At 39.3% G+C, this 24,654-nt stretch overlaps 1 protein-coding gene, 1 long non-coding RNA gene and 1 pseudogene across 6 annotated transcripts; 1 reads left to right on the top strand and 2 right to left on the bottom strand.

Moving 5' to 3' along the window:
- Nucleotides 1-127: 127 nt before the first annotated feature.
- LOC103406983 (2-oxoglutarate-dependent dioxygenase DAO-like) lies at nucleotides 128-2,149 on the bottom strand. Of its 2 annotated transcripts, none has more exons than XM_029089594.2 (3): nucleotides 1,638-2,149; nucleotides 659-977; nucleotides 128-567 (listed from the first exon to the last, which is right to left on the bottom strand). In XM_029089594.2, exons 1-3 carry the CDS (start codon nucleotides 1,988-1,990, stop codon nucleotides 316-318), a joined length of 924 nt encoding a protein of 307 aa, XP_028945427.1. In that variant the 5' UTR covers nucleotides 1,991-2,149; the 3' UTR covers nucleotides 128-315. The 2 variants fall into 2 exon arrangements, with proteins under 2 accessions (XP_028945427.1, XP_070663745.1); XM_070807644.1 differs by having other exon boundaries at nucleotides 659-980; nucleotides 1,638-2,135.
- Nucleotides 2,150-9,598: 7,449 nt separating this feature from the next.
- Nucleotides 9,599-19,725, top strand: LOC139189195 (uncharacterized). Of its 3 annotated transcripts, none has more exons than XR_011572845.1 (5): nucleotides 9,599-9,692; nucleotides 9,963-10,081; nucleotides 10,595-10,626; nucleotides 10,818-10,892; nucleotides 19,360-19,620. It is a non-coding gene; the product is annotated as an uncharacterized lncRNA (long non-coding RNA). The 3 variants fall into 3 exon arrangements; XR_011572847.1 differs by having other exon boundaries at nucleotides 10,595-10,697; XR_011572844.1 differs by having other exon boundaries at nucleotides 9,604-9,815; nucleotides 19,360-19,725.
- Nucleotides 19,726-20,263: 538 nt separating this feature from the next.
- LOC103407531 (TMV resistance protein N-like) lies at nucleotides 20,264-24,063 on the bottom strand (annotated as a pseudogene). Its single transcript, XR_011572837.1, has 4 exons — nucleotides 23,021-24,063; nucleotides 22,491-22,901; nucleotides 21,351-22,226; nucleotides 20,264-21,235 (listed from the first exon to the last, which is right to left on the bottom strand). The product of XR_011572837.1 is annotated as a TMV resistance protein N-like (transcript).
- Nucleotides 24,064-24,654: the final 591 nt, after the last annotated feature.

The following is a 24,654-nucleotide window of genomic DNA, read 5'->3' as shown; positions in this document are numbered from 1 at the left end:
ACGTCATGTTTACATAATGCACGTTGTAGACTCAAGAAAAAATATCCTACCGACACCATAGGTTTTCTCCCCTTAGAACCAAATTGCTGGGTTGATTGACTACTCTAAGATCTTAACAAAATTGTAATTCTGAAGAAATCTCCACTAGAAAGTAGAACCAGAAGGAACAGAGAGATTATCTGAACAAATCTGGTTTAACCTGTTCAATTAGGCAACAACTTAATATGAAGTTACTTATTTCAAGATATTATATGATCTGTAATATAGTTTATTTTGGCATTAGGCTCATTTCTCTCTGGTGCCACATCAGCAAACTTAGGAGGGGGTGCGTACGAGTGCAAGGGCTTCACCAGCTTGCAGTTTTGTGGAGAGTCTGAGCTTTCTGTAGTCTTCGTAACTAAAAGGAACGTAAAGTCGAGGGTGCTCGGAATCCACAAATTCCGGTGGAGCTTCCACTACCTCTTTCTCCCTCGGTCCCAAGAGGAATGTAGCGATCGAAATTCGAATTGTTGCCTCCCTGCATTGTACTCTATGCTTCACATTGCACAACCTCCCATTGCTCCATGCCTTGAAATAAAAATATCAACGACATAAGAAAAATGGACAAATGAAACATGTTACAAAGAATTGGAGAGGCACTAAACAGACAATAAAGTACCTTAGCAACATCTCCGAGATTAACAAGGAGAGTGCCTGGGCAAGGATCAACGGCTACAAAGGCGCCGGATTTGTCCATCACTTCCAAACCACCGACATCTTCATCGTCTTGAAGAATGGTTAGAAATCCTGAGTCTGTGTGTAATTGTACACCAGAGGATCCAACTGATTCAGGAGTGAAGTTGTACTTGTTTATCCTGAACTGGCAGGGCCACCCTTTGAGATAATCACTATCAGCCAACCCTAAACTCTCTGCCAACCTTTTTCCTATGTCCGCAATCTGCTCATACACTGCTTGCGCATACTTCTCTATCACCTCTCTGCTAAATTAGTAACAAAAACAACTTTAAGACGAGTTTTTCTACTATGCATCAACGCAGTACATTGCTCATATTAACGACTAGATTTAAATGTGCTAGATGAAACCGTCGTATATAACATGTGTGCATAAACTTATGTTTTTGTGCTTTTAACTAGTGACAAGTCCCAATCGACATGATCTATTAAGGTTGTAATTTTTTCTTCATTCAATAGTAGTCGTCAAATGAGAATTAGAGTTTCGAGTTTGGGGTTGACATGTAGACCAAATAAAATAGAGTAATGCTATGGAAACTAAATTTATAGACTAAATTTTCAAACTAAATAATGTGTCATCAATAGGAAATGAGCACGTTTATCAACATTTAAGTAATAATTCAATCATCAACTTCCATTATCTGTAGTTTATAAAATTTAATCTATAAATTTAGTCCCCTAGCATTACTCAATAAAATATATGATTATTGATTAATCTAGAGATAATGTTGTAACATTCTTTTCATTCAACAACCATTGTCTAAGATTTGACTGAGAGTCACTAAACCAAATAATCACGCGGATTAATGAGGTTGTGTTTTCTTGTTTTCAACAAGCTAAAATGTAATCAAATTACTGATACCAAGTAGAAAACTAGTAAAATTATCAGAAAATAAAAAACTAACCTCTGGTAGGAAGAAGCATTCAACTGAGAGCAAAAGCTGTCGACAGCCTGACCCGATCCCAAGTCGTAGAGCCCCAAAGCTTCGTAGAGAGGGTTGACTTTGCTGGGAGCCATGTACCCACTGCCCGCTATCACATCCTTGTTCTGCTTCTTGATCTCCATGGGCAGGTCCAGCAAAGATCTGACCACTGATTTCATCTCTGACATCAGAGCCGGTGGGATCATGTGGTTCACAAGCCTGAAGCATCCCCATGTCTCTGATGCTTCCCTCAGCTTCCTGTACTCTTCTGCATCTGGAAATTTTTTCAGATCAATGGCTGGGATTGTCCTGCAATCTTCCTCTCCTTCTCCCATTTCTGAATTGTTGAGACTTCGAATACAAAAGTGGATACTACGAGCCTTCCGAACTCCCCTTTTTATTTGGACATTTGGATCGGATTGTTCATTTGGGATTGAATGAGTGTACCATATGCATTTGTTTTTGACTAATTAAGGGGTCGGCAAGAACAAAAAGATTAGCACGTCTTTCATGTGAGATAAGAAATTCTTACGTCCGACCGTTTGCGGCCAACCGTACAAAACTAGGACGTTGTCTGTAGTTTTGTATACTTCGGAACCACTCGTGGTCCCACCTGTCTGAGAAAAGTCGTATACGGTCGGTTTTCCAGAAGAATTCCTCCGGCAGTTCGCTTTCGGCCGAGAAATTAAGCAACATAATAAGAAAGGAAACAAGATTAATGTAAATCCTCATCATCAATTTATTCATTTTTTTTGGGTCGAAAAAAATCATCATCAGCATGCACTTTCAATTATCTAGTCTTCACTTAATACATTCATCATTTAACATTTATATAGTTAGATATGATATTCTCTGTTATCGACTACATATATAACTGTTAATAACTGTTAATAATGCTAGGCATCTCACATTTTGTGACAAATATGCAATATGTGATAAGCTTAATATATAGATGTTCACAAAAATGATAATCAAGTGTTACTTGACTAAATAATCATTGCATGTCTTAAGGTTGTAGTAGAAATCTTAACTTTGGTGGGAAGAGGCATCTAACGCGCCTAACGGAGAGCAAAAGCTATAAACAGCCTGATGTGAGGCCAAGTCATAGAGACCAAAAGTTTCATAAAGTGGGTTGAGTTTGCTTGGTGCTATGTAGCCAGCTAAGTCTTTGCCACCTTTGTTCTGCTTCTTGATCTCCATATGGGTAGGTCAAGCAAAGATCTGACCACACATTTCATCTCTGACATCAGAGCCACTGGGATCCTGTGGTTCACAAACCTGAAGCAACCCCATGTCTGTAATGCTTCCCTCAGTTTCCTGTACTCTTCTTCATCTGGAAAAATTTTCAGATTAATGGCTGGGATTGTCTTGCGGTCCTCATCACCATCTCCCATATTTTTCTTCGGATTTGTGGGTTTTATTTTGCTTTCTCCTTTCTATCATAGACTCTCATATACTAATTATAGCAAAGATTAATTAAGTGATTTGGCAAAGAACAAAAAATTAGCAACGCTAATCATGTGATGGTTCACAAGTATTGCATGTAGCAAACACCAATCATTTGATGGTTCAGTGACGGGATTAAGGCTTTAGATACTGCATTGCGTGCAGCAACACCAATTATGTGATGGTTCAGTGACGAGATTGGCTTGGGATACTACATTTCATGTAGCAACACCAATCATCTGTTGTTTCAGTTATAGAATTGGCTTGGAATGCTGTCACCGTGGCGGTGGCATCGCTAGCGCAAGGAAATTTGCCTCCAAGAGCTGGCAGCCTGGCACTGTCATATTTTTTTTTTTCATTCATTTGTGTTATCTGGAACTCCGCCTATGTAAGTTTATCTTACATTGCCGGTCCCAAGCCCGGATAAAGGAGGAGGGGGAGGGCGTCAGGTAGTCGACAGCCGGCACTCCATGATCACGTCGAATCCTTATGAAAATTTGTGTTATCTGGGATAAAATCTTGTGTTATCTGGGATAAAATCTGAGTGACTGTATTTCTTTGAAGCAAAAATATGAAGAAAACAAGTATGAAAGACGAGGACGAAATTTCGAACTCCATGTACAAATAAAATTACCATACAACTTACATCCTCCTAAACCATACAACTTACATCCTCCTAGTTTCTGCGAAACGTTAGATGGAATGGCGGCCATCTCCTCTATCTTTCACCGGTCGCTCATCCTGAATTTCTTCCAAATCTTCATCGTTTCCTTTCTTGCCTGCTTGTTCTTTCCAATATGCAACCAACTTCTTCAGCCGCCTGATCTCTTTTGAAGAAACGTTTTAGCTTGGATCATTCACGATTGACCATACTCTTGATGCATATATATTTGAATTTAGCATAAAGGTGTGAAGAAATAGTAGTCATTACCAATTTATGATAAGTTACATAAAACTACCTCAATTATAGATCGCATCACAATCTCATACTTAAAATTTGATACATTGCAATATCATGTCTCAACTTATGAATTTGTGACAATGTCAGACATCTGTTAATTAATCTGTTGGATTGATTGTTAAGTGATGACGTGATAAATGTAGAGTCATATTTTACGGATGTAAAAGACCATTTAGATAAAATAAATAAAATTATAAAATAAATCAATTAATAAAAAGTAAATTTTAGGGAACTTTAACGAAAAACACCCGGTACTGTTCACTTTAACGAAAAATCACATTTTTACACTAAAAAGTCAATCCTATTACTATTCATTTTATCCTTTATTTTGTCCTTATCATTAAAACTCAAAGTTTTCAAACCCTTTTCGTTAGTTTTCTTTCAATTTTATGCCAAAATAAAAAGGTTAAATAAAGAGGAGTTGCCCACCCCAACCAGGCTTTTCAATGCAGAGAATAACCCCGGCCCCTGTTTCCAAGGACATTATTAAAAAAACACCATATTGCATAGTAAGATAGAGATGAATGATTAGAAAATGTGTTTGTCAGACCATAGAGCTTGAGGGAATCACAGGATACAGAATGTCCCTACGGACTTTGCACCTACAACGTTCGGACGATGTGATCCTACACAGAAAGAAAAAAAGGATATCCAGACAGACACCCAAGTGCCATTGCCAAGGTCATAGATTTAGAAAATACCTTAGCATGTTCTAACTCTTCTAGAGGCAAAACGCCAGCTCCTTCCGCCATAACAAAGCCATCACGGTTCTGTCCAAAAACCAAAAACAAGATTTCGTTAAAAACAGCACCTGTTAAACGTTTCAAACTCATTCTTTCGCAATGCAATAACTTTGCACTTGTTAAACGTTTCTAAAATTAAGAAACTCAACTCTCAAGCTCAGTAGACATGACTAGGTTTAGTTATAAACTACGACACATCATTTCATAAAAGCTGACTAGATTCCAACACAAATTTACATTTGAGACAACCAATATATGACATGCCCTTCGATTATTTTTACCATTCTTGTTCTTAACAATATTTACAGAAGTTTCATCATATAACCAATCACGGTGGAAGTCAAAGAATAAATGAATCTAGCATAGTTATTGGTCGCATTACACTATCCCAAGGGCGTGATGCTTTGGTCGGATCATTGTTTCTTTGTGACAGTGCTCTGCATGCCACAAAGCCTCCCAATCCTCCAGTAATTGCATAAGAACAAGATTATTGTACGTGCAACTTGAGTAGAACTAAGAAATAACATTTGCAAAGAATGGGAGCAATACCAAGAGCATAAGGTCCTGCGTCAGATTTCAAAGAAAATTGTATATCAGTTATTATAATATACTTAAAGATCGATCGTTCATTAGTATATCATTATTTTCAATTTTGCATCTAAACTACCAGACCCTGCGTAAAGCGGAGCCTTGTGCACTGGGTACGACTTTTTTTTGCATCTAAACTACCACTAAATTACGTCACGTTGTAGGAATACTTATTGCATTGGCTTTAATGATATGATTTGCCGAATTCAAAGTACAGAAGCTGCTTATAGCACAAGCAGTAGAGGTTGAATAGTTTGGGACCATCCAACCCTGCAAGTGTAAGAGTAAATATCAGTTAAAAGGAGAAGTACAAAATCAGCAGCCATCACGAATTGTAAGAGTATTGCATCGAATATATATATATATATATATATATATATATATATATATATATATATTATAATCTCACAAGATCCATTGCGAGCATGGCAAAATCCATATTTGTGGTTGTGAAAGGTACACAGAAAGGGTTCACCTTCTTATAGGAAAACCGTAAAGCTTCAATTGCATCATAAAAGACCAGTTCAATATCAAAACACAAAATGGATTTATCAAACATGACTGAAGTGATGAAAAACACGTCAGATCTTGTCCCAAAATCAGATTTTGTGGATCATTGTGAGATTATCTGGTAATTTCTGTGAAAAGAATCTTTTGTGTTTACAAAGATGTTTTACTACAGGAGAGACTGAGAGGTACTGATACACTGTCTTAAATTAACAAATAAAGAACATAAACAAGTCCAGTTCTGAAATCAGAGAAACTAGTTTTCGTGCATCTCCACCAAAAATGACATTTGGAGGATTACAAACTCTAAACCATGCTCGCCAAAAACATCCGAATCATGACCGAGTAGGGTCACCACACTCGTTCCTGTCACGACTCACAACCACTCGCCGCTTTCTTATTAAAGGTTTCTTCTGTTTTGTTAATTCTTCAGTAGATTTCACAGCTACAGCCAAGGTTTCCTCTATATTTCCACCGACAACAATGATATATACTGCGTGCATGTCAGATAATGTATGCGATTGCGATATCAATGTGACAAAGTCAAGGGTGAGAAACGCTCAATGCGACCTCCAATCTTCAACAATTACCGAATTTTATTTATTTATTTTTTGAAAACCAGCAGTGTTTCATTGAAAGACCAAATGGTCGAAGAGATGTACACAAAAGAAAGATCAGGAGGTTCTTCAGACCAAGAACAAAAACCATTATAAAGAAGTTTGAGCGGGCTAGATGGTGCGCTGCTTCATTCACTTGACGACATATTGTTGGAATTTAGTTTGGAATTTAGGTTGTTATCTTGCGGGCCAAGGATTAGTTACTTGCCCATTAAGTATTTGAGTTTGTTTAGGATTTGGCTTAGGGTTTTAGTCTAGGGTTTGCTTTGGTCTTTCTCTATATAAAGACCTCTTTGTTTTGTTTCTGAATTCATTCAATAAAGCTATGTTTTTCCGGTATACTTTTCTACTTGGTATCAAGAGCAAGGTCGGTATCTCGGGAACCACCACCATGCTGTCTGCCAGAATTAGCCCAACAACACAGCCACTTTGATTCCGCATCAGTCGCTCGTACTTTGATTGTTGCATCAGTCTGCATCTGCATCAGTCCGTTGATATTTGCATCTGCATCTGGACCGCATCACTAGCACCGGATCACCCTGCATCACTGGACACGTCCGACTACAACCTGTTGCGCCGACTTGAATTTGCATCTGCTCAGATCGCTGCAATTATCGCAGCCAACTGGACCACCGCCACACCGCACCCACCATCTGCCGCACCGCTTCAGTCTGCATCAATCTGCATCTTTGCATCTGCATCAGTTTGCATCAGTCGCATCTGCACCTTTGATCTACATCTTCACCAGGTATCGTGTTTCTTGTTCCTCAGTATTGTCATGGCATCTGCAAAGGACGATTCCTTACAAGCTATTGGTGTGAAATTGAATGGAAATAATTATGTGTATTGGGCGTATGTCATGAAGAATTTTTTGATTGGAAAAGGACTGTGGGGCTATGTTTCTGGAATGGTTTCCATTCCGAATAACCCCAAGGATGAAAAATATGTTGAATTGTTTGCTGCATGGGAGATGAATAATTCAAAGATTATTACTTGGATTAATAATTCTGTTGATTTGGCTATTGGAATGCAATTGGCTAAGTTCTCAACATCTAAGGAAGTTTGGGATCACTTGGCAAAGTTGTATACCAAGGCCAATTTTGCTAAGAGGTATCAATTGGAAATGGAGATTCGTACAATCCAGCAAGGTGATAAGAGTATTCAAGTGTTTTACAATGAACTGACCAATCTTTGGAATCAACTTGCATTGACTGAGCCTGAAGAACTCGGCATTGTCAAGCTCTATTGTAAATATAGAGAAGAACAACGTCTTGTTCAGTTTCTAATGCCTCTTCGGGATGAGTTCGAGACGCTCCGTAGCTCCATCCTTCATCGAACTCCTTTTCCATCTGTTGATTCTGTTCTTAATGAGTTACAAGCAGAAGAGGTTCGTGTGCAGTCGCATAGGCTCTCTTCATCGTCGTCAAATACTTCAGCATTTGCTGCAGCAAGGTCTCGTAGGGTTGCTATGGATGAGTGTTCTTATTTTAAAGGGAAAGGGCATTGGAAGTCCCAATGTCCTAAGTTGTCTCAGCAACATGAACTTCCACATAAAGGAGGAGCATCTACTGTTTTGCATATTGGAACTGATTCAAAAATCTGAATCTAGGAAGGATGATTGGACGTGGTAGTTTGAAGTTGGCATCGGCATTGACATGGTTGTGTTTTGAAGTTGGCATCGGCATTAGCATGGTTGTGTTTTTCGCATCGGCATTGGCACTAGAATTTGGAGTCTTGTATCCACATCTACCTTGCAAACTCATGACTGTGTTCCGCCATGAGTTTGACGGGGGGTGTTGGAATTTAGTTTGGAATTTAGGTTGTTATCTTGCGGGCCAAGGATTAGTTACTTGCCCATTAAGTATTTGAGTTTGTTTAGGATTTGGCTTAGGGTTTTAGTCTAGGGTTTGCTTTGGTCTTTCTCTATATAAAGACCTCTTTGTTTTGTTTCTGAATTCATTCAATAAAGCTATGTTTTTCCGGTATACTTTTCTACTCATATATGGGTGATGACAGTTCTAGTGATCTGGTCTAGCAATGCCTTTGCATCCTTAACAATAGGGCCAACTGGCGAGAGGTTGAGGGATTGATCGCCGAAATGAGGCCTTCTCTAACCCTTAGAGAAAGATAATAACAAATTCACAATCCTACTAAGTTCATAAACACATAAACATGATGAAGCTTCAGCATTAGCCCCATACTTCAAAATTTGCAACACACAATGGTCACCAAATCTTTGTACACCAAAACAACACAAAATATATTTCATAGAACTTCACTAGTTTTGAATCATTTCAAGAAGAGACAAAAGCTCAAACCTCAACAAACCTAGCCCAAAAACAAGCAAACCAAAATTTTAAAATTCCAACCATGGCCTCAATAGACTTGCTAGTTAACCAGGCCAAAACTATAAAGTGACACTATCTATAAAAACTTCAACCTAATTTTAGATCCGTAACAATCAATTTATGCATTTCTGAACGATTAGTTTCACAATTCATGCACTTCTGCCAGATTACTTTCAAATTTTCTTTGCACTTCTGTAAGGTCAGTTTCAAAATTTCTGCAATATCAGTTTCAAAATTTCTGCACTTTGAAAAGATCAGTTTCAAAATTTTCAATACTACTAGAGATAATGATGTAGGAGGAAGAATAGAGAGAAGTACGAACAGAGGAGAAAGAAAAATACAAAGAAGTACGAAGAGAGACATGGTTAGAAAGGGGAAGGAAGAGAGACCGAAATGGACCAAGAAGAAAAAAGGGCATAAAAGTAAAACAAATAAATAAGAATATAGAAAATAATTGTAAACGGAAAAGCAATTAAAAAATAATGATGACATGACATGTCAAGTATATAAGTTTAATTTCTCTCTCAGAATATATATAGTATCTAAATTACATGTTAACAAAATCTCTCTCTCTAGAAAGGAAATAAAATAACAAATCTTTTATCACAAAATAAAATCATGACAGTGATGTAATTTTGAAATTTTTCACCCACCCACATTAAGCCAACATATTTCTAAATTTTTAAACTTGTTTCCCTTTCTCTGGAACTTCTCTACCTTCCCTATATTTTCCAACAACAAATTCTCCAGCTCGTCGAGAGCTCTCTCCCTCCAACTTGTCGAGCTCTCTCCCATGGCTTTTCCGTCGATTTTGATATGAGCTAGAGGTTAGAAGCTACGATTTTAGAGATATTTTACTTTCAATAAAATTTCGACTCGTTTCCCACTAGTCCAGTCCGAATTCGATCTGCAGAGGACTCTTTTAGGGTTTTGGTCTTTTGAAATCCGAAGTAATTTTGAATCGTTTCTTATGATTGGATTGAATTGTTTTGATTCGTTTTTTTTTTTGGTTCATTTTTCTGAATTTGTTTTTTATTTCGTCTTCGAAGAACTGATTGGATTGCTTTCATGAATAATTTGTATTTCTATGATTTAAGAGATTTGAGGCTGCGATTTCGAATATTGGAGCTTCGAGTTCAGAGGTTTGAGACTGCGATTTTGAATATTGGAGGCTAAGATTTCATAATTTGAGGCTGCGATTTCTGGTTGTTAATACGTAAGTCACAAATCTAAATTCTCTATCTCTAAGTTTCATTTTAAGTTTCGCATCATATAGAACCCTAGAAACTCACAAATCGCCTCGTTTTAGTTCGTTTTATTAATTCTTTCTCCTGGCCGATGAAAACCTCATTCCGCAGTTACCCTAACGAATTTAATTTGGTTAGATTTACTGGGATGGAGTTTGGGTCCTCAATTGTTCACAAAATCAAGAACTGGTGAAGATAGAGAGGGAATTTAAGAGAGAGATGCTTTTCTTGTTACTTATAAATTAGAAAGTGAATGATTGATTTTAATGTATATGGGCAGGAGTTTTCTCACTTTAGATTATTGTGAACCCCGACTCGTGATTAAATAGTAATCCTATAAGTCTACCGTCTCTGCGTGGATACTTGATTAATAAAGACAGGAACAGAGGAGGAGTAGTTGCTTTACATGTTCATCCAAATGATGTAGTTCTTTGATAACCTTGTAGAAATTTTGTACCTTATAATCTCATTTCTCCTCGTAGGTTTATATATCCGAATAAAACCAAGTTTTTAGGTAATTAATGTTGAATTCATATTACTTCTTTCATTCACGTATCTGAAAAAGGCCTGGATTTAACTGAAAAGGTACGCATCATGCCTTTCTTTTGGATGCTCGACTGTTGTGGTTTCCATATTTTTGTGATTTCTAGAATATTAACCCTTCAATGTATAATCCTATTCATTTTTGTTCTCATTTATCAACAGATTGCTGAGGAGGCAATGATTCTATTGATTCAACATTATCCTTCGATGTCAGTTCAAAGTTACAAGTAAACTGAGGTATGCAAAGGTTGTATATGTTAACTACTAGTGCAGATGTTCTCTTCTGATTCTCAACAACAACAACAACAACAACAACAAAGCCTTTTCCCACTAAGTGGGGTCGGCTATATGAATCCTAGAACGCCATTGCGCTCGGTTTTGTGTCATGTCATTCGTTAGATCCAAGTACTCTTAAGTCTTTTCTTAGAGTCTCTTCCAAAGTTTTCCTAGGTCTTCCTCTACCCCTTCGGCCCTGAACCTCTGTCCCGTAGTCACGTCTTCGAACCGGAGCGTCAGTAGGCCTTCTTTGCACATGTCCAAATCACCGGAACCGATTTTCTCTCATATTTCCTTCAATTTCGGCTACTCCTACTTTACCTCGGATATCCTCATTCCCAATCTTATCCTTTCTCGTGTGCCCACACATCCCACGAAGCATCCTCATCTCCGCTACACCCATTTTGTGTACGTGTTGATGCTTCACCGCCCAACATTTTGTGTCATACAACATCGCTGGCCTTATTACCGTCTTATAAAATTTTCCCTTGAGCTTCAGTGGCCTACGACGGTCACACAACACGCCGGATGCACTCTTACACTTCATCCATCCAGCTCGTATTCTATGGTTGAGATCTCCATCTAATTCTCCGTTCTCTTACAAGATAGGTCCTAGGTAGCGAAAACGGTCGCTTTTTGTGATCTTCGCTAGATTGCTCCGGTCATTAGTGTGGATAAGTATATAAATGGATAGAGATAGAAAAGCAAACACAAGATGTACGTGGTTCACCCAGATTGGCTACGTCCACGGAGTAGAGGAGTTTTCATTAATTGTGAAGGGTTTACACAAGTACATAGGTTCAAGCTCTCCTTTAGTGAGTACAAGTGAATGATTTAGTACAAATGACATTAGGAAATATTGTGGGAGAATGATCTCGTAATCACGAAACTTCTAAGTATCGGAGTGTGGTATCGTCTTGACTTGCCTTATCTGTCTCATAGGTAGATGTGGCATCTTCTCTGGAAGTACTCTTCCTCCATCCAGGGGTGGTATCTTTAACTGGTGGAGATGCACAAGGTAATGTATCAATTTCACTTGAAGCTTACTTGTAGTTTCAGGCTTGGTCAAGTGCGATACAAACCATGTAGTATGAGTCCCCAAAGTCGCCGAGCTAGGGGATCTGCTGAAAGAGGTGACAGACAAGGTAAGCAATCAGAGCTGCGGCTGAGTGTTCACCTTCTCCCCATCTTGCAGCAGCATGAAGGATAAAGAGAAGAAAAATGAGAAGAGATGATATGGGATACTTTTGCTTTTGAAGAAGTAACTTTCCACAGGCTTATTCTTGAACTGAGCTGGAGGGTTTTCTGGTGTCCTCCAGAGTATAAGGCCGACTGAAGAATTTGAGGGTCAAAACAAGTCCATCAAATCTAGAGTACGTTCGACCCTGTTGATATGGGATACTTTTGCTTTTGACAGAGTAATGGATGTATCGGCACGTGTGCTGTTACGCTTGTCTCCACATGCTTCCTTGTATCATTCGCACTTGCCCTATCTGTTCCTCAAGCAGATGCGATATCTTCCCTGGAAGCATTAGATGTTGAAGATGAGTACTCGAGAGCAATGCCAGGTAAGTAATCAGCTAAGGGGTTCCAGGCAGTCAGTTCCTGGCTGGAAGTTTGATTCCAAGTGCTGACTGATTGCTCTCTTTCTCCTTGTCTTGCAGGTAAGAACAAGGCCAAAGGAAAAGACAGGGAAAAAGCATGATATGGGATACTCTTGCTTTTAACCCTGATGATATGAGATATTCTTGCTCTAGTATAGCTTGTTTGCAGAGGTATTATCGGGGGGAAAGAAAGCTGAATATTTCGAAAGGCTTCGTTGGGAGTGCCCTGTTAGATATGAGGAAGGGTTGAGCATTTTTGCAGGTCTGCCTGTCCGTTGGGGATGGAGATCGACATATATAGGAGTCTCCCTAACAACAAGTAGTAATGCTATTCCTTTACCCTGCTTGGTCTTAGCACGGTAGTGGGAGCTGCCAGCTTCACATGTTTTAACTCTGTCAGAGCACTTTGAAAAAGTGGTCTGTGATATCTGGCTCTCGAGATTCGGAGAATGATGCCTCTTCGATTTTTGAGAAAGCAATCATGATGGGGGTCTGGCTCTCGAGATTCGGAGAGCAGTGTCTCTTCGATTTTTGAGAAAGTAATCATGTTGGGAGTCTGGCTCTCGAGATTCGGAGGGCGGTGCCTCTTCGATTTTGGAGCAAGCAAAAGTGTTTTCTCGAATGTGAGTAAAGGTTGGGCATGTTTGCTAGTCTACCTTACCACGAAGCACAGAGGTTGACACACAGGGACTTTCCAATTATCCAGCAATGGTACTGTTCCTTTACAGTCTCTTCGATTTTAAGAAAGTAGTCATGTTGGGAGTCTGGCTCTCGAGATTCGGAGGACGGTGCCTTTTCGATTTTGGAGCAACCAATCTTGTTGGGAGTGTTTTCTCGAATGTGAGTAAAGGTTGGGCATGTTTGCTAGTCTACCTTGCCACGAAGCACAGAGGTTGACACACAGGGACTTTCCAATTATCCAGCAGTGGTACTGTTCCTTTACCCTTGTGGGTAATAATATGGTAGCTAGACCTTCAAAATTTATGTGTCTAAACTTTGTTAGTGCTGTTTCTTTGCTATTCTTTTACCTTTCTTGGTCAGAGCGATGTAGTGGGAGCTGCAAGCTTCACGTGCTCAACTTTGGCAAAGTTATTTGTGGTACCCATGAGCTATTGTTGCATGTGGGAAGTGGGTGATTGAACAGTAAGATTCATGTGCTTTCTACTTCACCAGAAGTCTTCGATAGAATGTCCATAATTTCCGCAAAGCTGAGTGTGCGTGTGATAGGTGCTGACAAGGCTAGAAAAGTAAGTGCCTCTTCGATTTCTGAGATCGGCCCTCGTGGTCTCTGGGCAGCCCAGCTTTTGAGAAAGCGAGCGCCTCTTCGATTGATTCGGAGAACGATGCCTCTTCGATTTTTGAGAAAGCAATCATGCTGGGGGTCTGGCTCTCGAGATTCGGGGAGCGGTGTCTCTTCGATTTTTGAGAAAGTAATCATGTTGGGAGTCTGGCTCTCGAGATTCGGAGGGCGGTGCCTCTTCGATTTTGGAGCAAGCAATCTTGTTGGGAGTGTTTTCTCGAAATGTGAGTAAAGGTTGGGCATGTTTGCTAGTCTACCTTGCCACGAAGCACAGAGGTTGACACACAGGGACTTTCCAATTATCCAGCAATGGTACTGTTCCTTTACCCTCTCTTCGATTTTTGAGAAAGTAGTCATGTTGGGAGTCTGGCTCTTGAGATTCGGAGGACGGTGCCTCTTCGATTTTGGAGCAAGTAATCTTATTGGGAGTGTTTTCTCAAATGTGAGTAAAGGTTGGGCATGTTTGCTAGTCTACCTTGCCACGAAGCATAGAGGTTGACACATAGGGTTTTTCCAATTATCCAGCAGTGGTACTGTTCATTTCCAACTTTGGCAGAGAACTTTGGCAAAGTTATCTGTGGTACCCATGAGCTATTGTTGCGTGTGGGAAGTGGGTGATTGAACAGTAAGATTCATGTGTTTTCTACTTCACCAGAAGTCTTCGACAGAATGCCCATAATTTCCGCAAAGCTGAGTGTGCGTGTGACAGGTGCTGACAAGGCTGAAAAAGTAGGTGGTGCCTCTTCGATTTCTGAGATCGGCCCTCGTGGTCTCTGAGGAGCCCAGCTTTTGAGAAAGCGAGCGCCTTTTCGATTTCTGAGATCGGCCTTCGTGGTCTTTGAGCAGCCCATCTTTTGAGAAAGCAAACACCTTTTCGATTTCTGATATCAACCTTCGTGGTCTCTAAGCAGCCCAGCTTTTGAGAAAGCAAACGTCTCTTCGATTTCTGAGCAGGCGCCTCTTCGATTTCTGAAGCTCCGTCGAGTGCAGATTTTTATAGGGGCTGGCATTAAGTTCTACAGCACACTTGAATCTCCACTAGTAGAAGCTCCATTCTTGCACTTCTAAGATCTTGATTTGTCCGACCTCTTCTCTCTTCAACACCTTTGAAAATGTCTGGCCCATCCGACCGTCGTTTTGGCTTGAACCTTGTTGAAGAGGCGGCCCCGCCTTCTCCAGACAACATATGGCGCCCATCCTTCGTCTCCCCTACTGGTCCTCTTACCGTTGGGGATTCCGTGATGAAGAATGATATGACCGCTGCGGTGGTGGCCAGGAACCTTCTCACTCCCAAAGATAACAGACTACTTTCCAAACGGTCTGATAAGTTGGCTGTTAAGGATTCGCTGGCTCTCAGTGTTCAGTGTGCAGGTTCTGTGTCTAATATGGCCCAACGCCTATTTGCTCGAACCCGCCAAGTTGAATCATTGGCGGCTGAAGTGATGAGTCTCAAACAGGAGATTAGAGGGCTCAAACATGAGAATAAATAGTTGCACCGGCTTGCACATGACTATGCTACAAACATGAAGAGGAAGCTTGACCAGATGAAGGAAACTGATGGTCAGGTTTTACTTGATCATCAGAGATTTGTGGGTTTGTTCCAAAAGCATTTATTGCCTTCATCTTCTGGGGCTGTGCCGCGTAATGAAGCTCCAAATGATCAACCTCTGATGCCTCCTCCTTCTAGGGTTCTGTCCAGTACTGAGGCTCCGAATGATCCCCCTCCGGTGCCTTCGCTTTCTGGGGCTCTACTGACTGCTGAGACTTCTCCTAAGCAACCTTTGTGAAGGCTCCCTCTTGTTTGTTTATTTTGACTCATGTATATGTACATATTTGTAGCTTATCAGGGATATCAATAAATAAGCTTTCCTTCATTTCAACGTATTGTGTTAAATACACCAAAGCCTTCTTCGCTAAGTTCTTTGAATTTTCTTTTGTTGAAGCTTGTATGTTGAAGCTTTCTGAGTGGAGCATGTAGGTTGGGGTAGTGTTCCCTTAATTTCCCGAGTGAGGAAAACTTCTCGGTTGGAGACTTGGAAAATCCAAGTCACTGAGTGGGATCGGCTATATAAATCTTAGAACGCCATTGTGCTCGGTCCTATGTCATGTCCTTCGTTAGATCCAAGTACTCTAAGTATTTTCTTAGAGTCTCTTCCAAAGTTTTCCTAGGTCTTCCTCTACCCATTCGGCCCTGAACCTCTGTCTCATAGTCGCATCTTCTAATCGGAGCGTCAGTAGGCCTTCTTTGCACATGTCCAAACCACCGTAACCGATTTTCTCTCATCTTTCCTTCAATTTCGGCTACTCCTACTTTACCCCGGATATCCTCATTCCTAATCTTATCCTTTCTCGTGTGCCCACACATCCAACGAAGCATCCTCATCTCCGCTACACCCATTTTGTGTACGTGTTGATGCTTCACCGCCCAACATTCTGTGCCATATAGCATCGCCGGCCTTATTGCCGTCCTATAAAATTTTCCCTTGAGCTTCAGTGGCATACGGCGGTCACACAACACGCCGGATGCACTCTTCCACTTCATCCATCCAGCTTGTATTCTATGGTTGAGATCTCCATCTAATTCTCCGTTCTTTTGCAAGATAGATCCTAGGTAACGAAAACGGTCGCTCTTTGGTATTTCTTGATCTCCGATCCTCACTCCTAACTCGTTTTGGCCTCCATTTGCACTGAACTTGCACTCCATATATTCTGTCTTTGATCGGCTTAGACGAAGACCTTTAGATTCCAACACTTCTCTCCAAAGGTTAAGCTTTGCATTTACCCCTTCCTGAGTTTCATCTATCAACACTATATCGTCTGCGAAAAGCATACACCAAGGAATATCATCTTGAATATGTCCTGTTAACTCATCCATTACCAACGCAAAAAGGTAAGGACTTAAGGATGAGCCTTGATGTAATCCTACAGTTATGGGAAAACTTTCGGTTTGTCCTTCATGAGTTCTTACGGCAGTCTTTTCTCCTTCATACATATCCTTTATAGCTTGGATATATGCTACTCGTACTCCTTTCTTCTCTAAAATCCTCCAAAGAATGTCTCTTGGGACCCTATCATATGCTTTTTCCAAATCTATAAAGACCATGTGTAAATCCTTTTTCCCATCTCTATATCTTTCCATCGTAAGAGATAGATTGCCTCCATGGTTGAGCGCCCTGGCATGAACCCGAATTGGTTGTCCGAAACCCGTGTCTCTTGCCTCAATCTATGCTCAATAACTCTCTCCCAGAGCTTCATTGTATGACTCATTAGCTTAATACCCCTATAGTTCATGCAATTTTGTACGTCGCCCTTATTCTTGTAGATAGGCACCAAAGTGCTCGTTCGCCACTCATTTGGCATCTTCTTCGTTTTCAAAATCCTATTGAAAAGGTCAGTGAGCCATGTTATACCTGTCTCTCCCAAAACTTTCCACATTTCGATTGGTATATCGTCTGGGCCTATTGCTTTTCTATGCTTCATCTTCTTCAAAGCTACAACCACTTCTTCCTTCCGGATTCGACGATAAAAAGAGTAGTTTCTACACTCTTCTGAGTTACTTAACTCCCCTAAAGAAGCACTCCTTTCATGTCCTTCGTTGAAAAGATTATGAAAATAACCTCTCCATCTGTCTTTAACCGCGTTCTCTGTAGCAAGAACCTTTCCATCCTCATCTTTGATGCACCTCACTTGGTTTAGGTCCCTTGTCTTCTTTTCCCTTGCTCTAGCTAGTTTATAGATATCCAACTCTCCTTCTTTGGTATCTAGTCGTTTATACATATCGTCGTAAGCCGCTAACTTAGCTTCTCTGACTGCTTTCTTCGCCTCTTGCTTCGCTTTTCTATACCTTTCACCATTTTCATCGGTCATCTCCTTGTATAAGGCTTTACAACATTCCTTCTTAGCCTTCACCTTTGTTTGTACCTCCTCATTCCACCACCAAGATTCCTTTTGGTGTGGGGCAAAGCCCTTGGACTCTCCTAATACCTCTTTTGCTACTTTTCAGATACAACTAGCCATGGAATCCCACATTTGGCTAGCTTCTCCCTCTCTATCCCACACACATTGGGTGATTACCTTCTCTTTGAAAATGGCTTGTTTTTCTTCTTTTAGATTCCACCATCTAGTCCTTGGGCACTTCCAAGTCTTGTTCTTTTGTCTCACTCTTTTGATATGTACATCCATCACCAACAAGCGATGTTGATTAGCCACGCTCTCTCCTGGTATAACTTTGCAATCCTTACAAGTTATACGATCCCCTTTCCTCATTAGAAGAAAATCTATTTGTGTTTTTAACGACCCACTCTTGTAGGTGATCACATGTTCTTCTCTCTTCTTAAAGAAGGTGTTGGCTAAGAAGAGATCATATGCCATTGCAAAATCCAAGATAGCTTCCCCATCCTTGTTTCTCTCCCCAAAACCATGGCCACCATGAAAACCTCCATAGTTGCCTGTCTCCCTGCCCACATGTCCATTTAAATCTCCTCCTATAAATAACTTCTCCATCTGAGCAATTCCTTGCACCAAGTCTCCAAGGTCTTCCCAAAATTTCTCCTTCGAACTTGTATCCAACCCTACTTGAGGTGCGTACGCACTAATCACATTGATAAGTTCTTGTCCTATTACAATCTTGATTGCCATGATTCTATCTCCTACCCTCTTGACATCTACAACATCTTGTGTCAAGGTCTTGTCCACGATGATGCCAACACCGTTTTTCGTTCTATTTGTGCCCGAATACCAAAGTTTAAACCCTGAGTTTTCTAGATCATTTGCCTTACGACCAACCCACTTAGTTTCTTGTAGGCACATAATATTTATCCTTCTCCTCACCATAACTTCCACTACTTCCATAGATTTTCCCGTTAAGGTTCCTATATTCCACGTTCCTAAACGCATTTTGCTCTCTTGAACTCAACCCTTCTGTCCTAGCTTCTTCACTCTCCCCCGTCTAATAGGATCAAAGTACTTCTTTTGTGTGTCCCGTGTAAAGTTGATAGGAGCATATGCTCCCAAACAACTTTGAGTGGAGTCGTTCGAAAAGAAGTTTCTATGGCCCCCTTGCTCATTTAACACTGCATCCGGGTGCCGATGGAGATACAGCGACCCTTGCTCACTTATCACTGTGCTCGGGCCACACAGCGCGCCACTTACGGGTGACACCCTAGCTTTAGCGCGATTTCGTTCTGGATTCATTTTCATAAGGATTCGACGTGATCATGGAGTGCCGGCTGTCGACTCCCTGACGCCCTCCCCCTCCTCCTTTATCCGGGCTTGGGACCGGCAATGTAAGATAAACTTACATAGGCGGAGTTTCTCTTCTGATTCTCATGGTAACATTTTTCAAGTTAGTTCACGTAGAAGAGTTGTGGATCGTATGGGTGTTGCTTGAGCACTGCGGTCATACATACTCATAGAGTATGATGGCGGCTTACTCACTTGCAGTCACCGAGATCTTTAGGATACAAATGTGGTTTCTGTTTTTGTAATAACTAGCCACCTACAGATGAATTCTTTGTTTCTGCAGATTGAAAACTAATATTATATTACTGAGAAGAGCAAATGTTGGAGAAGCTTTTCTCCATTGCTGGCATTTGAGGACTGAACTGGAAGTTCCTAGATGGTTGTTTGGAAGTCCGTTGTTCATGCTTTTTCATAATAATGTACAAACCAGCTTAGCTCGGTAGATTTCTTTTGATATCGACTTTGAGTTGATTTGTAGATGACTTTATCTTGTAGAAACGACTTTCCATTGATTTGATTAGCTTTATGATATTTTCGTTTTTTATTGATGATATTTTTAGATTTTAGGTAAGAGAAAAGCAAGTGTAAGTGATAGAATGGAAGATATTAGTCTTTGATTTGAAGTCGTGATTAGTAGATTTTTGTTACAGTCGCTAGTTGTTACTAATTGAGTTTTAATTGTTACTAATTTTTTTAGGGGTGTGCAATCCATACACCATTTTTTACTTTTCATACGCTCTTGTTGATTTCTGTCATTTGATATTCTTTAATTCATCCGATCCGACGGTCGAAAATTAGAAGATGTGTAAAAAGTAAAAATGAGTGTGTAGACATCACACCCTTTTTTATCGTATATTAGCATATGGCCACATGCAAAATGTGCATAAATTTTTTTTTATTTTTGTTTTTAAAGTAGAAGGAGAGAGACAGAGAGAGAATGTGGGATTGGGGAAGAGAGCTGCTTTAATTTTTTTAATTAGAGATTTGTTAGAATCACATATAGATGAAGTTTTGGAAGGATTTTTTTTTGATAGTTTGAAATTACAATTCTACCCATATTTCTTATCATAATCAGTTTTAAATAGACGGTTAAAGTGATAATTTCATAAGAATTTGGTTGACAACGAGTTCTATTAATATGTAGTTTAGATATATAAAAAGAAAACAAAAAGGCAAACGCAAGACAATAGAACAAATTGGTTTTCGGTTTGCAAACAGAAATGGTCATCAAACAGTCTCTTAATTTTAGAGATTAGTAAGGTGCAAACAAATATGTACGTACCCAAACTCCTAATAAATCAGAAATTGAAGTTTACCAAAAAAATAAAAACAAAAAAAAATAAAAATGGGAAATTGCGGATATCTGAATCGGACAGCTACTCTTGCTCCTCATCCTCCTCAATATCAAAAGGAACATTGGGATCAATCTGCCTGCGTTTTGGATGATCATCTGCTGGCTCCGAAGATGAGGAAAGCCATTGCTGTTGCTGATCATATGCATCATCGACGATATCTGAGGATCCACGTGGACGAGGCCTCTTCCCAAGACTGCTCGTTGGTCTCAGAGGCAAGTGAAGCTGCTCCTCATCCTCCTCAATATCAAAAAGAACATCTGAGTCGGACGGTTGCTCTTGCTCTTGCTCCTCATCCTCCTCATCCTCCGAAGGTGAGGATCCACTGTCCCCATCCTCCGAAGATGAGGATCCACTGTCTTGGTTGCGCAATAGGCAGTGCACGCCGCAGCTTTTAACGGGAGACAGTTGGTAGAAACGAAATACAACTTGACAAATATCTCCATGCTGCTCCTGCTCCCGTAAACCCCTTAACGCCGTTAACGCAAGGCTCACATGAGTTGCATTTATGTCCGCAGAATACTCTAAATAATGTTCAAACCTTCTTTCTCCGTCGATGATAATACACGTAATAAGATCATTTTCCCACTTTTTACAAGTCGGTGGTTCATAAACAAAAGATAGAGCCAATCCTAATAACGTCTCCCCCACTTGTAATTTTAGAGGAATTTCAAAACGAAATTCCTTGTCAGATTCATATTCTGGTAGATGTTGACTGGTTGTGGAATAGTTAGAGGTATAGCTGAACCACTTTGGAATTTCATTGCCTGGGTAAATAATGTTCAATCGAGTGGGCGGATCAAATTCCTGCAATAGTAGATATATATACTTAACAAATTACAAACATTTGTGATCTGATCTCTCTTTCAAGTATCAACAAAATTAATTTTCATTTGAACATAAATTAAGAAGAGAGACCAACCTCATTCAACAAGTTGTTTTCCAACTTTGCCACCTCATCACCACTTAATCCAGAGCAGTTACACAATATAAGCTTCTCAAGCGTCAGGGGCAGTTTTGGAATTTTCTCCAATGATGTGCAACCATTCAGATTTAAAAATTCTAGTTTTGGTGGAAGGACTGGAATTTCTCGAAGCCTCTTGCAATCGCACAAGTAAAGTGTCTTCAAGTTGACAGCTTTGCTAATACAATCCGAAAGGCTAACAAAATTGTTTCTCGACAGATTAAGTTCTCTTAATTCGGACCAGCAATAAAGAGGCACAAGGAAATCACTTTCTGATAAATTGCATTCTGAAAGATTAAGAGTCAGCTTGGATGAAACTTCATCAAACTTCACCCTTTGCAACTCAACTGAATCATCAAGTTTGACCAAACTTGTGCAGTTTGTTAGACACAAGTACTCTATGTTTGGGCTTCCGGATAAGTCGGGGACATTTTGCAACTTAGAATAATGTGCAAGCAACACCCTAAGCCCAGTAAGATACGCAATTGATGAGGGCAATTCTCTTATGCCACTGTATGGTATCTCCAAATGCGTCACAGATTTCATCTTGTCCTTCTCTATTTCCGGAAATCTCTCCAGCCTTGTGCAACACCAAAAATTAAGCTTTTTAAGGGATCTCAATCCAAGTCTTGTTGGAAACCTCGTAAGCTTAGAGCACCCAATAAGAGACAACACTTCAAGTTTATCGAGGAATCCAACAGAATCATCAACCTCGACCAAATTTTTACACCAACCTAGATCCAAGAACTTTATGTTTGGGCTTCCGGATAAGTCAGGGATTTTTTCCAAGAATTCGCAATTACTTAATTTCATCCATGTAAGCTTTGCCAAATTCTATAAAACCAAAAACAAAAACAAAAGATAAGTTCACATGCTTTAAAAAGAATATAATAAAATACTTAGGTATTTTTTTGAGAAAAAAATATATGTTTAAATAAAGGGAAGTGTTATTGGCACTTCAAAAATCACATTCTACACTCTTCACAAGTGTAATTTTCTTTCCTAATATAGAAAGTTTTGAGTGTAAAATGAGATTTTTAAAGTACTAATAACAATTTTCTAAATAAATAATGCTTCAAAATAATTTAAAGTGTGTACCTTAAATCCCTTCAATTGTCTTATACCACTGTATGACACATCAAAGCTAACAAGATGTCTTGGTTGAAAATCGGATGGCAAATCGAGCACATACTTAAGATCTCTTGGACGAAAATTGAATGGCACATACTTATGATTGTGATCTCTTGGATGAAAATTGAATGGCACATACTTATGATCTCTTGGATGAAAATTGAATGGCACATACTTATCCCCTTGATCAATATTGGATCGTCCACCGAATTCAATCAACCTCAAACTGTTGGGTAGATAATCAACGCATCCTGAAAAGTGTGCATTATAGTTTATAAAAAATTCAAGATTTACCATCTCCAAGAAGCTTTTTGGATTCAAGGGTATCTCATCTGGTTCGGGCAGATTCACAACAATGCCTCTAATTTTCTTTGTTCCCTAAGATGGAAAGAGAAATAATGTTAACAAACAAGTCACAATAAAATCTTTTTTTTTTCTTTTCAAAATCATGCCAATTAAATCAAATGTAATTATGTAACAACATATATTTTACTTACTTTGCAATTAATTAGAACATCGCACACATCTTTATGATGCCACAACCTGCTCCGCTTGCCTGGTTCATTGGGTGATTCTTCGTAAACTATATGCTTACCCATTTTTTCTAGCAAGTCATGCATCACAATCTAATTATACTCGATAGCTATGATGGCTTTCTCAACAAGTACATCAATAATATCTTCAGGTACATTGAGCGTCGAACTTCTTAACATTTGTAACACGTAGTCTTTATTTTCACCCTTAAAGAAACATGCAATGTCTAGAAAAACTTGTTGCAAGTTACAATCCCAGGCATCATAAGTTTTTCGAAGTATTATTTGAATATCTGTATAAGGTTTTCCATTGTAAGAATCGTAACTGTTCAATACAGCTTGCCAACAATCTATACTTTTATTGCGCAGATGAGAACCTATAATATTAAGAGCCAACGGAAGGCCTTGAGCATAGACTATTGCACGTCGTGCGAGGCTCAAATAATCATCTGGAGGTCTATTTCTTTTGAAGGCATTCCAACTAAAAAGCTCAAGTGCTTTGTCGTATCCCAACTTTTGGACTTTATATATCCACTGACCTTCATAAAAATCTAGCAAACTTTTATCTTTTGTGGTTATGACCACTCTGCTACCCTCACCGAAACAATCGACATCGACCCAGTCTTTTAACCGCTCCAAATTATCCACGTCATCAAGAATTAAGAGAATCTTCTTTTGCCTCAACCGATTCTTAATAAGACTGGTTCCTTCATGAGCATTGACAAAGTTCAACTCTGCACCACCTAGAATTTTAGATAGAAGAGTCTTCTGTAGTTGGATTACGCCTTCACACTTTGTCAATGTTTCACTAACATCTACCAGAAAACAACTGCCTTCAAACTTATGAGCAATTGCATTATAAACACCTTTTGCAATTGCTGTCTTGCCTATTCCAGATGTCCCCCAAATCCCAACTACACGACGATCATTTCCACCGACATCTAAAAGCACTTCCACCTCTTTTGCACAAGACTCTATTCCAACTGGGTACTCAGCCACATGCAAATATGTGCAATTTAATAATAATTGGGTTGAAATCTCCACAACGATGTTGTTAATAAATGTAGTTTCATACCTACCGGTAAAAAAAAAACAATGACACATTTAATTTTGTTGGCATGGTACGGTAATGATACTATCAATTTGGTGGCCTTAACCTTTTTTTTAATACTCCAATTCATTGATAACTTTTTTTTTTAGCCGAAAACATATTATTGTTATTCTTTTAATTTTTAAGATGTAACCCAAAATTTTTTAGCCGTAAAAATGTCTTATCAATCATGATATAATACACACGTATTAAGTTGTTACTTAACACCATCTTTAATCATTGAGGTAATCTAATATACGTGTTACCTATTTAGTTATAATCAAACTTCATCATTCACATTTCAAACACATTTAGTAAATCAAGTCATGCATCAAGATTTAAGATACAAATTAAGTTTAAAAACCAAATAGAAGTTACAAACTAAATAAAATAGAAGCTAAAGTTAAAAGTAACAAACTAAATCAAAATATATTTTTTTGTTTAAATTCTAAAAATACATCAAATATCCTATTAAAATATAATTATGAGATATAACATGCACATATAT

This window comes from Malus domestica, chromosome 02 (genome assembly GCF_042453785.1).
Source record: "Malus domestica chromosome 02, GDT2T_hap1".
In the NCBI taxonomy this organism is placed as follows: Eukaryota; Viridiplantae; Streptophyta; class Magnoliopsida; order Rosales; family Rosaceae; genus Malus; species Malus domestica.
This window is presented reverse-complemented; position numbering and strand designations above follow the sequence as displayed.

Bases quoted from the DNA above. Each gene is read 5' to 3' on its own strand.
- LOC103406983 (XM_070807644.1), bottom strand. From the start codon at position 1,990: ATGGGAGAAGGAGAGGAAGATTGCAGGACAATCCCAGCCATTGATCTG. The intron at 981-1,637 runs GTTAGTTTTTTA...TTACTAATTTAG, and splicing joins AATGCTTCTTCCTACCAGAG to CAGAGAGGTGATAGAGAAGT. The intron at 568-658 runs GTACTTTATTGT...TTTTATTTCAAG, and splicing joins ATCTCGGAGATGTTGCTAAG to GCATGGAGCAATGGGAGGTT.